Source organism: Thalassophryne amazonica, chromosome 12 (genome assembly GCF_902500255.1).
Source record: "Thalassophryne amazonica chromosome 12, fThaAma1.1, whole genome shotgun sequence".
Taxonomy (NCBI): domain Eukaryota; kingdom Metazoa; phylum Chordata; class Actinopteri; order Batrachoidiformes; family Batrachoididae; genus Thalassophryne; species Thalassophryne amazonica.
In genome coordinates, this window is record NC_047114.1 from 35,874,111 (window position 1) to 35,890,664 (window position 16,554).

The window sequence follows — 16,554 nt, forward strand, 5'->3', positions numbered from 1 at the left end:
ACCTTTACTTGTATGTTTCAAGAACCAAGACACCTAGATGGATGATCTGAAGCATATAATGATCAGCAAAATACAGTAGTGTTCAGAATAATAGTAGTGCTATGTGACTAAAAAGATTAGTCCAGGTTTTGAGTATATTTCTTATTGTTACATGGGAAACAAGGTACCAGTAGATTGAGTAGATTCTCACAAATCCAACAAGACCAAGCATTCATGATATGCACACTGTTAAAGCTATGAAATTGGGCTATTAGTAAAAAAAAGTAGAAAAGGGGGTGTTCACAATAATAGTAGTGTGGCATTCAGTCAGTGAGTTCGTCAATTTTGTGGAACAAACAGGTGTGAATCAGGTGTCCCCTATTTAAGGATGAAGCCAGCACCTGTTGAACATGCTTTTCTCTTTGAAAGCCTGAGGAAAATGGGACGTTCAAGACATTGTTCAGAAGAATAGCATAGTTTGATTTAAAAAGTTGATTGGAGAGGGGAAAACTTATACGGAGGTGCAAAAAATTATAGGCTGTTCATCTACAATGATCTCCAATGCTTTAAAATGAAAAAAAAAAACAAAAAAAACAGAGACGCGTGGAAGAAAACGGAAAACAACCATTAAAATGGATGGAAGAATAACCAGAATGGCAAAGGCTCATCCACTGATCAGCTCCAGGATGATCAAAGACAGTCTGGAGTTACCTGTAAGTGCTGTGACAGTTAGAAGACACCTGTATGAAGCTAATTTATTGGCAAGAATCCCCCGCAAAGTCCCTCTGTTAAATAAAAGACATGTGCAGAAGAGGTTACAATTTGCCAAAGAACACATCAACTGGCCTAAAGAGAAATGGAGGAATATTTTGTGGACTGATGAGAGTAAAATTGTTCTTTTTGGGTCCAAGGGCCACAGACAGTTTGTGAGACGACCACCAAACTCTGAATTCAAGCCACAGTTCACAGTGAAGACAGTGAAGCATGGTGTTGCAAGCATCATGATATGGGCATGTTTCTCCTACTATGGTGTTGGACCTATATATCACATACCAGGTATCATGGATCAGTTTGGATATGTCAAAATACTTGAAGAGGTCATGTTGCCTTATGCTGAAGAGGACATGCCCTTTAAATGGGTGTTTCAACAAGACAATGACCCCAAGCACACTAGTAAACGAGCAAAATCTTGGTTCCAAACCAACAAAATTAATGCCTCACAGATGTGAAGAAATCATGAAAAACTGTGGTTATACAACTAAATACTAGTTTATTGATTCACAGGATTGCTGAAAAAACAGTTTGAACATAATAGTTTTGAGTTTGTAACGTCAACAGCAGATGCTACTTTATTGTGAACACCGCCTTTTCTACTTTTTTTACTAATAGCCCAATTTCATAGCCTTAAGAGTGTGCATATCATGAATGCTTGGTCTTGTTGGATTTGTGAGAATCTACTGAATCTACTGGTACCTTGTTTCCCATGTAACAATAAGAAATATACTCAAAACCTGGATTAATCTTTTTAGTCACATAGGACTACTATTATTCTGAACACTACTGTATCTGTGATTGATTTGTATGAATGACTTCATAATGAAGTCACACAGAAGTTATATAATGAATTCATACATAAATCACCATTACAGGCATTTGTATATTTAGTTGTACATTTATATTGTCATGTGTAAAGCATGCAGGGCATGTATGCATCAGCCATCATTTTCAGGTCACAGGTCAAACATTTTTGTTTTCAGGCTGTTTTGAGGGATGAAACTGTGGCGACCCTGTGAACCTGACGTGTACATGTAGCTCGCTCTGGTGGCACATCCACTGATAATGCCCTGTAATTACTGTCATTGGTGAACGTAGTGCTATGCCTGTCATCATGGATGGGCTGATGCGAACCATCCCATCAGGATCACTGCAGGATGTAGAGCTCCGACACGGAACAATAACAGGAAAGAACACGGGGAGATAATTAGCCCATCATCGGGATCCTTTTAACACTTTTCGTGTGCTAAGAAAGAGGACGGTGTGATGCTAAATAATGAGGATGATTGATGTGATGGTAATAGAGAACGAGCGAAGCAGCCCTGATGGCATCACCATCATCATCCTGTCTTCAGAACATGAATGCAATCTGACTGCATACCTTCATCACCCTGCATTTGCGCTCTCTCTCTTCCCCCCCTCTCTCTCCATCTCTCGCTCTCTCTCTCTTGCTCTGTGCTGCTCAAAAAAAGCTCTCACAGCTGAAGCAGCCTCTCATTAATCCACCGGCTCACAGAGGGAGAAATAACAGCCGCGGCAGTGCACATGCAACGTTTTGAACCAACTAAAGCCACTTTGTAAACCATACGATGCAACATGGGATTCCACTAACAAGGGAGAAACATATGTTTTGCATCCAGCTGCTGGAGACACCTTTGACAAAACTTCTTGCTGTGTTTTCTGGAGGACCATCTTACCATATAGAGGATTTTCTCCAGAAAAAAAGTTGGCGAGGTGCCGAACGAAAAGACTCATCAGAAATTTATGAATCTTGCCACTCAGGAGAGGTTTTAACTTGTAGCTCTCTCGAGACTGGAAGATTTGACTTATTTCTGAAGCGTATCCTCTGGTCCCAGGTGCAAAAGCAGGTAAGTGGCTTTTTGAGCTGCAGCATTCAACACCTGCATGTTAGTAGTTTATTTCAACACTGCAGAACACACTCTGTGTTTTATTCCCTAACAAGTGCATGCTTTCTTCCTGGTGTTCCGTCCTCCCAGTCCGGAGAGAATGAGGTGTCTCTGGGTGAAGAATGAGCTGTCAGGAAATCAGTCTTAGGCGGCTGCCTCTGCTATGGGAGGGGGCGGCTCTCAGCCTCTGGCTCTGCTGCTGCTGTTGGACCCTCAGGGCCACAGCGGGGGCCGCAGCCGGGACAGGCGCGCGCGCCCCCGGCTCCCTCAGCTGGCTGCTGTCAGATAAAGGGCCCTTTCACCAGTCCCTGGAGTACACGGAGGCAGCGGAGCGCTACCAGCAGGGCTTCAGCACCAGATACAAGATCTACAGGTGAGACCGGGGTAACTGACGGCAGGCTGCGCAGTAGTAGTAGTAGCAGTAGCAGCCACAGTTATCGCACTGTATGTGTGCAGTAATTTTACTTGAATTGCACTGCATGCTTCAAGGATAAGCTGCTTTTCATTTCCGCCAAACACGCCACTGGGTTCACTGATGAGAACTTGAAATCAGAGAGGAGCTCATCAGTGGAAGCAGCTGCTGTGCGGCACTCCTTTCAGGCTCTCTCACAGGTATCACAGCTGAAGCACTTCAGCAAATCTGCAGAACACAAACACTCCTTACATGCATGACTTGTGATTTCAAAGTGGTCAGTCATCTGTCACGATTTCGAGCGGTCTGCTTTTTCTCCCATCGTTTTAAATTTCACAGGCCACTGGCGATGGCCACTTGCTTCTCTTATCCGCTGACTTTCACATAGATTCTGAGCTTGTCGCTGTCTCTCTGAAATATTCGTTGCAAGTCATTTTAATATTTCCACCTGAAGGTTTTTAGGCAAACTGATCGTGATTTAGGTGACAGCTGTGTTGATTGATACAAAGCTGACCTCAAATGTTGACCTTTAGTATTATTATTATTATTATTATTGTTGTTGTTGTTGTTCGATGACTCCTGGTTTAACAGCAAAAAAACTAATTTGCATTTAATGCATTTACACAGCATAAATTTAGCATAAATGCAAGACAAATGTAAGGACAGTTAAATAAATCACAGTAATGATGATGATATTCGACATGTAGCTTTGTTAAAATACTGGTGAAGGCATCATTTTTTTTGCCTCCCTCATCTAGCAGAGGAGGTTGAATATAATATGTGAGCATTCTGTGTGTGTGTGTTCAGTAGATATATCACTCACTCACTCACTCATCTCCGACTGCTTACTCCGATTAAGGGTGATGGGGGGCTGGAGTCTATCGCAGCAGTCAGAGGGCGAGGAGGGGTTACACCCTGGACAAGACGCCAAGCTGTCGGAGGGCAACATAGTATAGACAAACAAACACATTCACACCTACACACAATTTAAAGTTTCCAATATACTGAACTTATTTGTCTTTGGATGTGGGAGGAAGCCGAAGCACCCAGAGGGAACGCATGCAAACACGGGGAGAACATGAAAAAGCCACACAGATTGATTGATCAATCTGACCTTCTTGCTATAAGGCAACATTGCTAACCACTAAACCACCGTGCTGCCCTAGTTCAGCACATACATCACATAGTAAAATACATTTTTTATATTTGCCAAAAAGGTTGATGTCCATTAGAGTCTATGACATATGAATACCTGCCACATTAATTCATAACTAACATAAGAGAGGTTGCAAAGTACTCACTCACTCATCTTCAACCACTTACTCCAATTAAGGGTCATGGAAAATTCAGAAATACTGTAGATAGTCCAAACTATGCTTTTTATGCTATTTTTTTTTCTGTATGATCAGACAAATAATGGGTTATACTTTTCAACGTGATTGGAGCATTTTTACATTTTGACTCCAGGTAATCCTTCATTGACCCATACCTGACACTCTGGAAATACCATCATACATTTTTGTGTAGCACTCAACATTGCACCCCATGAATCAAAACTCATCAAAATCAAAAGATGGAGAACCACACCCTACATTTTCTGGGTCAGGGTTGAAACTTCTCAGTCGCCCCTTGTATATCGGGACTACATTGCAAATGTTTTGTCACCTTTTGTGGTAGCAAAAAAATGTTTAGCTCATGCACTAGCAGAGAGACTAATATAAAATTTCCAAGCCATGTTTTACCATATTGTCTTTTTGAAATGCTATGCACAAAATATAATTGAATTGATTAATTTGTGTTGAAGACAACATTTTATATACAGTGAGCTCGTAGAACAGGCAGCCTTTCACCCCTATGTATGAAGTTTACTGCACCTGCTCTGAGGCACTGCAGTTGTCAGAATGTCTTGGTAACCCATCCCCAAGCTAATGTAAATCCTAATTAAAGAGTCTCTATCCAGACCTGCTACCAAGGACAAGTGCAAGTGGTGGTTGGAATGAATGAGTTGGCAGTATGCACTGCCAAAATTATTGAAATATTTATACTATGTACATGAATTAATAAAAATGTGGCAATTAATTAATAAAATGTGGGAATTAATTGTATCTTGCTTGCATGCAGGTAATTGCATTTTTAAATTCAGTGTGTCAAAAACGAGATCTCGATATATATATTTTTTTCTTTTTCTTTCTGGCAACTGCAGAACATGTAATGAAGACAATCAGTGGATTTATTGGGCACCAGGATCCTGCAATTTAGTCCATGGGCCATGCAGCTTTTCAGTACCACTTAAGAGACTAATCAATACTTACAATCCAGCCGCTGTATACCATGGCCTTCACAAAAATGTATGATACTGTAGGTTTCCAAGAGTGGTAGCTATAGCCAGGTCCTGGTCAATGGAGGTTTACACAGGGGTCAACATTTAAAAATGCTCCAGTCATATTAATAAGTATTCTATATTATTTGTCTGATCAAGAAATTCCAAAAAGGAATCCTAGGTCTATCTATGACTAAATGTTATGGAGTTATGGGTTAAAAACAGTAAAAATGGTGACAAAGGTCGATTTCAGTTTGTACAGGGGTCAGAAGTTAAAGTTGCTAAAATTCTGGTAACAAGCTATGCAAATTATTGGTTAAGCTCATAGTTTGCACAACTGTTATACTTAGTTATCATGTTATAGTCACATGTCATAGAATTCATTAAACATTGACCTGGTTTGACCATTACTTTAGAGACCATGTGTGATGGAAGCCAGCAGGAGTTGTTGTGCATATGGTAGTCAATAGGCCTCACTCCACTGGCCACTCAGGCCAGAGCCCAGGTTTTAGCTGACTGGTCAGAGTGTCCACCTCCCATGCTAGAGACTGTGAGTTTGTATCCCGTGGGGAGTGAGTGGGAGGGGTCAATCACAACATGATACAGAGCAAGCTGCTGCACATGCAATGAGCATGATCCCAAGGATTGTTGTTGTTTTGTTAACCCTTTAAGTGGTACTGATTACCTCAAAATTGGCATTGGGCTTGTGGACTAATTAGCAGCAATGCTTCACAAGCAACTTGATAGGACTGTCTGACTTTATTTTTAATATGTTAAAAAAGACGCCAACATGATCCAAAACTGAAGGCCCACTGGTCTTGATTATCTCTATCTATCAGAGCAGAATATGTACTAGGTAATCTTTTTTATGTTACTCGTAAATGTTTTGGTCCGATTGATTTACATACTGTCTGACTCCATAACCCTCTGCATGGCCTGCTCATCACAGGAATAAAAAAAGATCCAAAATCTGACAGACTCAAAGTAAAATAAAATTAACAAAGCCTACCAGCTCCGTTGTGGAGAACAAAACACAAAAGTGGGAAACAAACTGAACAGGGCACTCACCCACTTGTAGAATGATTTCCAAGATTAAAGATGTAAAGTCCACACCATGAAAGACGTCATCATGCATGAATCGCACACAATTGGCAGCTGGAGAAAAATGTCCAAGTCCACTCCATCAAAGAAGTCGTCATGCATGGAATGCGCACAATCGCCAGCCAGAGAACAATGCCCAGGTCCTTTTCATCAAAGAAGTCATCACACACGGATGGAGCGTGATGTCCCACAGCAGTGCCGCCATCAGCTCCTCACGATTCTGGCATGTCCCTGAAAATAACATATTGCAACTTTTTCTAATATAAGAAAGACATCTGCATGTCCAGGCAGCCTGTAAAAAAATAGCGTCATGGAGACATTCCATGTGTGTGTTCACGGCGGCAGTAAAATAGCATTCTGTGACACAGACAGCAGAGTCAGCACATGTTAGGAACCATCATTTCCAAATGAAAGCTCAGAAGCTTTGTCATCGGACGTAGCAGCGTTTGTTTCACTCTATTTGTCAGCCATCAGGATATTTCTGCTTTTCCTAAAATGCGCGTCGCAAACCGAGAAATAGCGAGAAATGCTGAGTTAGACATTTTCCAGAAATGCACCTGCTAACTCACTGAGAGAGAATAATAATTAGCAATAAAATACATCAGCGACCACTAATTATTACCGCATGTGTGCAGATGGACTTACTACAATCATGAATACTTTGATGATGTGTTGCTAACTGAGATGTTAAATAAAGTACATGTCCTTTAAGTATATTAGAAATCCTGTTTCTCAAAGTGGAGGCACTCATCTTAGGCTAATACAGTGGTGTCCAAAGACATCCAGAAAAGGCCAAGAGGGTGCAGATTTTCTTTGCAACCACGGACACAACCAGGTGGTTTCACTGATGAGCTCATCCCATCTGCTCAAAATGATGTAATCAGTGAAATCACATGGTGGAGACAGCAGTTGTAAAGAAAACCTGTATCCTCTTGGCCCTTTCTGGAATGTCTTTGGACACCACTGTGCTCTTTTAGTATCTCAAGTTATGTAATGTCAGTTGGAATTGCATTATAAGTAATGGAGAGTGTGGTAGAGGTGAAAAAGAGAGTGCAGGCAGGGTGGAGTAGGTGGAGAAAGGTGGCAGGAGTGATTTATGACCGAAGAATATCAGCAAGAGTGAAGGGGAAAGTCTAAAAGACAGTAGTGAGACCAGCTACATTCTACAGCTTTGGCATTAACAAAAAGACAGGAGGCTGAGCTGGAGGTGGCAGAGCTGAAGATGTTGTGATTCTCTTTGGAAGTGACGAGAATGGACAGGATTAGGAATGAACATATCAGAGGGACAGCTCAGGTGGGACGGAGGAAGAGACAGAGGACAGGGAGAGATGGAAATGATTAATCTGCTATGGCGACCCCTAACGGGAGCAGCCAAGTGAAAAAGTTGGCATTGCATTGTATGACACTAGCGAACTTGAATTTTTAAGACACATGAATGAATAAATCCATCATAAATCACTGCTATAATGCACTACCTTCACTCATGTCCTCTGGCACCTCAAGTATGTATTTTTTAAGGACATTTTAATGCTGTTACTAGGCACTCAGCTTATGTTAACGTCAAGCTAGCATGAAGCCAATTATACAACATACTAACGCATTGTCTGTGGAGATCCATGGGCTCTAGATTGGGTAGTGTTTGTAAAATAGTGTAGCTGACATCTTTCAAGGGTGGTAATAAATTAAGCAAAGGTTCTATAATGAGTTGGAATGGCGTCTGAGTCCAGAATATTTGTAGAACCTTAGACCTCAACAATTTTTAGAAGAGGAACTCAACCCTTTATTCCCTGGTAATTTACTGCCATAATGTATTTAGAAATTGTTTAGGTTCTTGTTACACACTATTATTATTATTATTATTATTGTTTCTATTTTGTCCTTTGATTTTTAAATGGACAATAATGGAAATACGTGTTTTCTCTTTTGTGTCATACATGTGTTTTTAGCTTATTTACAATTATATTAAGTACTTACATTGAACTTAATGAATAAAATCATGCAGGCACGCTTTTAATATATAGATGATTTGACACCCCCTGCTGGAATGGAGTGTGAGTCCAGAATGCAAATATCAACATCCATTGTTCAGTGTTGTCAACTAATATCCATAGTTTCTCCAAAAATATTAGTTGTATCAACATTCTGTTTTGGCAGCCTTCATCCTTGACCCAAAATACATAAGTATACCAAACAGCAAATGTGAGCTCTCCCCAGTTTGGCCATGGTTGAAACTGCATGCATGCATACATACACGCTTTTATTTTTACACACCCGCAAACAGATGGTGGCGGAAAACATCAAACGCACTATCCTTCTCACTCATGGTAACCGTAACATGACTCTTAACTAAACTGACTAAACCAACTGAACTACAAAAACACAATAAATCAATAACACTAACAACACTGTTTAACATGAACCACAATAACATTTAAAACCCCAAAACCCAGAACTCCCATGGTATATTGCAGCATAGTGTCCATGTTCACTAATATCGCTAATATTAGTCCAATCAACTTTCTGTTTTTTCAGCTTGACCCATAATACATAGGCATACCAAACAGCAAATGTAAGCTCAACCCAGTTTTTGTCCGATGATGGAAGGCAAACACACGCACACACACAGAGACCACTTGGCTGTTATATAGATTACAGTATGTTGTAAAGGCTGTGATTTTGCTAAATCAGGAGACAGTGCTGCAATGGCAGCATTTTCCAATTTTGAACTGCAACTGGATTAAATATATATCATTTAGAAGGACCTTGGAACATATTGCTCAATATTTTCCCAGCAACTGCTCTAAGGAAACAGATTGTAAACAATTTTTTTTTTTGGCTGTGATCATAATAAAGAATATTTTATTCATCACCTCATATTTAATAAATACTATGACAAATAAATCTCTTAAAATAGTTAATTATTATTTAGGAGATTTTAGTTATTTTATTAATCTAATTTAATACATTTTTTATTATGTTTTAAGTATTTTTATTTGGGAGAATTTCACCTAGATTAGAGAAGATTTATCCAGGAGGATTGGCAAGCACTGTACCTACTCACCAGCAATAAATCCAAACTATAATAATATACAACTTGTGTATTATTTTTTAAGCACAATTCCAAATGAGATAAAGTTCAGAAAATGCTTTCTGTGACAGATAGAAATGCAGCAGCATGTTTCCGATTTTTTTTTTTCATCACCATGTATGTTAGAATGACCACTATCTTCCTATAGCAAATCCAGCTCTTACCACATGTGCATGCTGATGGAATTGCTGCAGGTTAAGCCCTCTAGGCTGGATCGACATTGCCCATCTGTCCACCAGAGGGACATTCAGCCTGTCCTCTCGTTACGGTTATTGGTTGTAATGACACACTCCACACTGTCCTGCTTCCCCAATTATTTCTCTGCCCATCATTTTTCTCATGGCACTGTTTTGATTACTTCCCCACAATGAGAGGGAGGTACAGCAGGAGTCAACGTGTGTGCACTGGAGGGAAAACAGGGGAGCTGGGGATTGTGATGATCAAACTCTGAATGAGATTCTCACCCATGCCACACAGCATGACGGTTGATGGTGTGGAAAGGGATCTTGGTCATACATTTGTAAGCATGTGTGTCGGGGGGGCTATTTAAAGCATTGATAAGCTAATATAAACAAGAGTATCGCTACCTTCCTAAAATAATGACCTAAATCATATTTTCCAAAACATGACTTAGGCCATTATTTTAAGAAGGTGACGATATGTAAGCTATCTATATTAAAATAGTCGAGTGGCCACTGTGTGCATGCATTTGGCTTTGATCATGCAAAAACCAGGGAGAGCTGACATTTGTCATTTGGTATGCTTATGTATTTTGGGCCAAGGAAGAACGCTGCAAAAACAGACAGTTGATAGGACAAATATTTTCAAAGAAATTAGAAATTTAACTAACCAGTAAACAATGGACGTTGTGGTGCAATGCATCATGGGTGTTCAGGTTTTGGGGTATTAAACTGTGTAATTGTGGTTCATGTTAGTTTAACAGTGTTGTTAGTGTTATTCATTTATTGTGTTTTGTAGCTTAATTGGTTTAGTCAATTTAGCTAAGTCTAATGTTGCCGTTACCTTGAGTGAGTTAATTTTCATGTTGCTGGTACCATGAGTGAAAACTGTAGTGTGTTTGATGTGTTCCACCACCATCTGTGTTTCTGCCTGTCTAAAATTAGAAGCACCTGTGTGTGGCAGAATGCGGGAAAGACAAAACGCTGTGTGTGTGTTCAACTTTGATCACAGAGAAACTGTGGAGAGCTGACATTTTCCATTTGGTATGCTTATGAATTTTGGGTCACAGATGAATGGTGCCAAACTGGAGCACTTATAGGAGTAATATTTTTGGAGGAGCTACAAATATTAGCTAACAACACTGAACAATGGCTGTTGCTAAGTACATTCTGAACTCACACGCCATTCCAGCAGGAGGCGGTAAGTTATCTTTATATTAAAAGCGTGAGTGCAGTGAGTGATTTTATTTAGTAAGTTCAAGTACATAGTATAATATGATAACAAGACCCTAAACAATTCACGAATACATTAAGACAGTAAATTAACAAAAATTATGTAATTAAAAGGAAATATAAGGGCTGCGTTCCTCTTGTAAAAATTGTTGAGGTCTAAGGTTGTAAAAATATTCTGGACTCACACACCATTTCAACTCATTGTAAAAACGTTTAATTTATTACCACCCTTGAAACATGTCAGAAGCTTTGTCATCAGTGTGTTGCCCATGGATTGGCACGGGCAACACGCTAGAATATCATTCATTTATTTATTTGCTTTCAGCTGCTCTGGTTGTTGGGCATTACGACGGCTGATACAATGCAGACTGACATTGCGATTTTGCACAAGTTTTAGGCTGGATGTCCTTTTTTAGTGAAACTCCAGTTCTGTTTGGAGAAACATGCTCACAGCTCCTGGTGTTACTAAGTGGTCTCCCGCACACAGTATCATGTGTACTCAAAGCGAGATGGCTGCGGCAAGCTCTGTGTGATATAATTCTCTCATCTTAAACAGAAGTATAAAATTGACACAGAGGTTAAAAAAAAAACAACTTCCATTAAGGAAATAGGTTTTTAATAGGTTTCACTATGAATCTGGTTTGGTGAGAGATGCCACTCTTCTTTTTTTAAATTTCTATTCACCAAGGACATAAGTGATTTTTCACAAAATTTGGTGATGATGTAACCTGAAATCCTCCCCAAACCTCCACCCAACCCTGATTTTTCTGCCAGATCTGAGTAAAGGGGTGTGGCAAAGTAAATATATAATGTGGACAACAAAGATTTTGTACAAAACTTTAAAAATATACAAGTGACAGTGGCCTTAGTGGCCGTCAAGACACTACGATAAGCACCAAGGTTTCATAAGCAACTTGATAGTCCTGTCTGTCCTTATTTTATTTTGCTTGTTAAAAGATGTCAGCATGGCCCAAAATCGGAAGTTTGCTGTTCCTCAAATGTTTCTATTAGAACCCAAAATTTCAGTATGGACGAGGTGGAAAACTAATCTAGTGCAGGATTACCTGGTCATACATCTTGATGCCAAGCTTACTTTGCATCTAGTTCTTCCAAGCTGTGTATTATTTCCTGAAAAATTTTAGAAACCATGTTTAGGGAATGAGTGTGGCACATTCCTTCCCTCTTGGCTCTGGAAGAGGATCTTTTAAAGATGTCCTCAGTAGCTGCCCAAAGGCCCTGGGGAAGATTGCTATCATTGACCCCATGATAATACAGTCAAGGTCATTGTTGAGATCATAACACAACTTCAACTGTCAGCACCACTAAACACCACCACACCCCAAAGAAGTCAGATACTCATTTCAAAAGGTCGAGAGAAACTTGGTCCACAATTAAATATGAGGATGGTCCTCCTGTACACAGCCTCTGAATGGCAGATGCACATTGATCTGGACAAGCAGCTGATAGAATGGAATACAGCCTTTATTGTCATTGTACATATATATACACACACAATGAAATTTGTTCTCTGTATTTAACCCATCCTAATTACAGTTAGACACAATCCAGTCACTCAGAGCAGTGAGCAGCTATAGTCTGGTGCTGATTATTTTCTCAAGTCAATACAGTCTGTAAAATGTTATGGGTTTTGTTTTGTGTCTCAAATCTGATATTTTGAATCAACAGTGATTAACAATGGTTAATCATTAGTTTTAAGACAATGACAAAATAAATCCAATAAGATTTAAAGTCTTTGTCTTTTTTTGCCCTGGACTGAATGTGCCACTCTGACAAACCCCTTGGCCCAGCCAGGCCCCCTCAATAAAACTGGTCTAGAACCACCACTGGAAGAAATTTGCTTGAAAACTGAAAGGGCTCACACACCAGTGGCAGCTTTGCAGTGATTCCGTTGGGTCTCCCGTTGAGTGTGCTGAGCAGTCAAAAGTTTTTTTTTGCTTTCCTCCCCCTGATGTATTCTGTGTTTGTGTGCAGGTGCTAATTCAGAATGCTGAATAACGCACAGTTCGTGCGCTCTGAAACGCATCTCTGTTGGGTCCCTTGGATCAAACTTCCAGCTCTTTAAAAATGCAAAAATAACCGTAGACACAAAGCAAACTAAAGTTGGCTGTTGTTGCTGGAACTTCCTCTTTCTTTCCTCTTTCATTCTGATTATAAACAGGGTTGAAAAGTTGCTCTTCAGCGGTGTTCCGGCTGCATTCTGGCAGTAAAGGACTGAATATCTCTTTCCAGTATGGTGCACCGCTGCGTTCTGGTTTATTTTTAACCCTGCCTATCACTAACAGACCCCAACTTGAAATGAAGTTGAAGCTGTGACCTGTTCCATCGCTAATAAATGACTTTAAAAGGATAAGAAGCATAGTACCATACTGTGCAAGTATGCTAGCCACACTAGAGGAAGAATAAATGTGTCTTAAGACCAGACTCGAAAGTCTTTACAGAATCTGACTGTTTTATTGACATAAGGAGGTCATTCCACAAAGCAGGTGCACGGTAAGTAGTAGGGCCGGTACGTAGGGTTTAATTAGGTCAGCTAAGTAGGGAGGTGCTAGTCCATGAATAATTTCATATCTTAATAGCAGAATAAAATCTGATCTCACAGAGGCAGGAAGCCAGTGAAGAGACACCAAAATGGGTGTAATGCAGTCAAACTTTCCTTCCCACTGTCGCCAAGTGCTTGCTCACAGGGGGTCGTTTTGACCGTTGGGGTTTTTCTGTAATTATTGTATGGCTTTTGCCTTACAATATAAAGCACCTTGGGGCAACTGTTTGTTGTGATTTGGCGCTATATAAATAAAATTGATTTGATTTGACTTCCTGTCAAAAGTCTGGAAGCAGCATTTTTCTGTGTAGGCTCTCAGTTGTCCAGGTGGTTCCCATAGTAGAGAAGCTTGAATCTTCAACTGGATTCCAGTCAAAGATTCAAGCTTCTCTACTCTGGAAGCAGCAATTTGAACTGATTGGAGGCCCCTAAAGATGGACTGCGGTAAACCAGAAAATACAACATTGCAGTAGTCCAATCTAGAAGAAACAAATGCATGGATCAGGGTTTCAGCATCAGCCATAGACAGGATAGGAAGATTTAACACTATATTTCGCAGGTGGAAGAAAGCACTTCCTCACTTTGTCAGTGTGATGTATGACACACAGGCCTAGGTTAAGCATTAGCTGGTCAAATTGATGCCGATGTCTCACTGGACCAAGAACCATCATTTCAGTCTTGTCTGGATTTAAAAGGAAGACATTGCTGGACATCCAGCGTTTCACTGGGACAAGACAATCCTCTCAGGATGTGTATGAGATTACCAGCAGTTATTGGCATCTAGAACTGAGTATCATCAGCATAGCAATGTAAGGTAATAGTTGTGAAAGTGTAGTGACACGGACCCACAACAGGGGGCACAAATGAACGGTCAATAGATGAGCCAAAAAATAATTTAATGTTGTGAAGGTGCACAACAAACATACAGACAATCTCAGAATATGATTACAGTCAATCCACAAAGGTGACGTGTGGGCAGGCTCGAGGATAGAAGACGTCTGTCCTGAGAAGAGCCGGAACCACACGATTTCCGCCGACACCGAACCTGGTGAATACTGGAGCCGCCAAGTCCCGAATTCCCAGGTGATCACCGTCCCCGACTGTCAGATCTGGTACTGCTGGCGAAGAACAAAGACAGTCAAGTGTGGGTGTGTGTACACCCCGTAACAACAACGGTGGGAATGCCACCTCCACCTCTCACTCAATATTCTGCAGAGTACCGCAGTGATTCCTCAGGGGACAAGAGTGCCGTCCAGCACTCACTCAGCTTCCACAGACAGAGGGACCGGTACTCCTGCAAACACTCACAATATACAGATTATATTGTAAAACACAAACGGCTGAGTCTATTACCTCCAAAGAAGTACAATATCTCGGCGATGAGGTGGAGATGACGTCTGGGTTTTATGGAGTGTGATGATGAAGAATGAGTGACAGCTGTCAGGAATTAATGAGTGACAGCTGTCACTCCCGGCTGTGTCCGTGGCGGCAGCGCCCTCTCGTGCCTGAAGCCCGCACTTCAGGCAGGGCGCCCTCTGGTGGTGGGCCAGCAGTACCTCCTCTTCTGGTGGCCTACACAACAGGACCCCCCCCTCAACGGGTGCCTCCTGGCGCCCGACCAGGCATGTACGGGTGTCGACAGTAGAAATCGGCCAGGAGGGCCGGGATCCAGGATGAAGCTCCTCTTCACCCAGGAGCGTTCTTCAGGTCCATACCCCTCCCAGTCCACCAAATACTGGAACCCCCGGCCCATTCGACGGACGTCCAGGAGCCGGCGCACTGTCCTAGCCGGCTCCCCGTCAATGATCCGGGCAGGAGGCGGCGCTGGACCGGGAGCACAGAGGGGTGAGGTGTGGTGAGGCTTGATTCTGGACACATGAAAGACCGGGTGGATCCGCAGTGAAGCCGGGAGACGGAGCTTCACTGCGGCAGGACTGAGGATTTTGAGGATCTTGAATGGTCCAATGTATCGGTCCTTCAACTTAGGGGGAGTCCACTTGGAGGGGGATGTCCTTTGTGGACAGCCACACCGGGGATCGCCGGCGGTCCGCATGGGTCTTCGCCCTCGTCCGGGCCTTCAACAAGGCAGAACGGGTGGAGCGCCACACCCGACGGCACTTCCGCAGGTGGGCCTGGACCGAGGGCACACCGACCTCTCCCTCCACCACGGGAAATAATGGGGGCTGATACCTTAAACACACCTCAAATGGGGAGAGGCCGGTGGCAGAGGACACCTGGCTGTTATGCGCATACTCGATCCAGGCCAGATGTTTACTCCAGGGTATGCGGACGTTACACAACGCAGGGCTTGCTCCAATTCCTGATTGGCCCGTTCTGCCTGTCCATTGGTCTGCGGGTGATACCCGGACGAGAGGCTCACAGTGGCCCCCAGTTCCCGGCAGAAGCTCCTCCAGATGTGTGAGGAGAACTGGGGACCACGATCAGAGACGATGTCGATGGGTATCCCATGCAGACGGACGACGTGGTGGACCAGGAGGTCTGCTGTCTCCTGGGCTGTTGGGAGCTTCGGGAGGGCCACGAAGTGGGCCGCCTTGGAGAATCGGTCCACTATCGTGAAGATGGTGGTGTTGCCCTGGGATGGCGGGAGGCCCGTGACGAAATCCAGGCCGATGTGGGACCAGGGGTGATGCGGCACAGGTAGCGGCTGGAGAAGTCCTTGGGACCTTTTATGGTCTGCCTTGCCCCTGGCACAGGTGGTGCAGGCCTGGATGTACTCCCGGACGTCGGCCTCCATAGACGCCCACCAGAAGCGCTGCCGGACAACTGCCACGGTCCTTCGCACCCCTGGATGACAGGAGAGCTTGGAACCATGACAGAAGTCCAAGACTGCAGCTCTGGCCTCTGGTGGGACGTACAAACGGTTCTTCGGACCTGTTCCTGGGTCCGGGCTCTGTGCCAGGGCCTCCCGGACGATGTTCTCCACATCCCAGGTGAGGGTGGCCACGATAGTGGACTCAGGCGGGATGGGCTCCGGTGGATC

At 42.5% G+C, this 16,554-nt stretch overlaps 1 protein-coding gene across 1 annotated transcript in view; it reads left to right on the top strand.

The window, feature by feature from the left end:
* Window positions 1-2,059: 2,059 nt before the first annotated feature.
* Window positions 2,060-16,554, top strand: part of LOC117521657 (BMP/retinoic acid-inducible neural-specific protein 3-like) — a 153,081-nt gene continuing 138,586 nt past the window's right edge. The window contains exons 1-2 of the mRNA XM_034182978.1: window positions 2,060-2,621; window positions 2,751-3,033. Of these exons, the coding sequence (XP_034038869.1) occupies window positions 2,783-3,033 (251 nt within the window). The 5' untranslated portion in view covers window positions 2,060-2,621; window positions 2,751-2,782. The remainder of the gene's footprint in view (window positions 2,622-2,750; window positions 3,034-16,554) is intronic.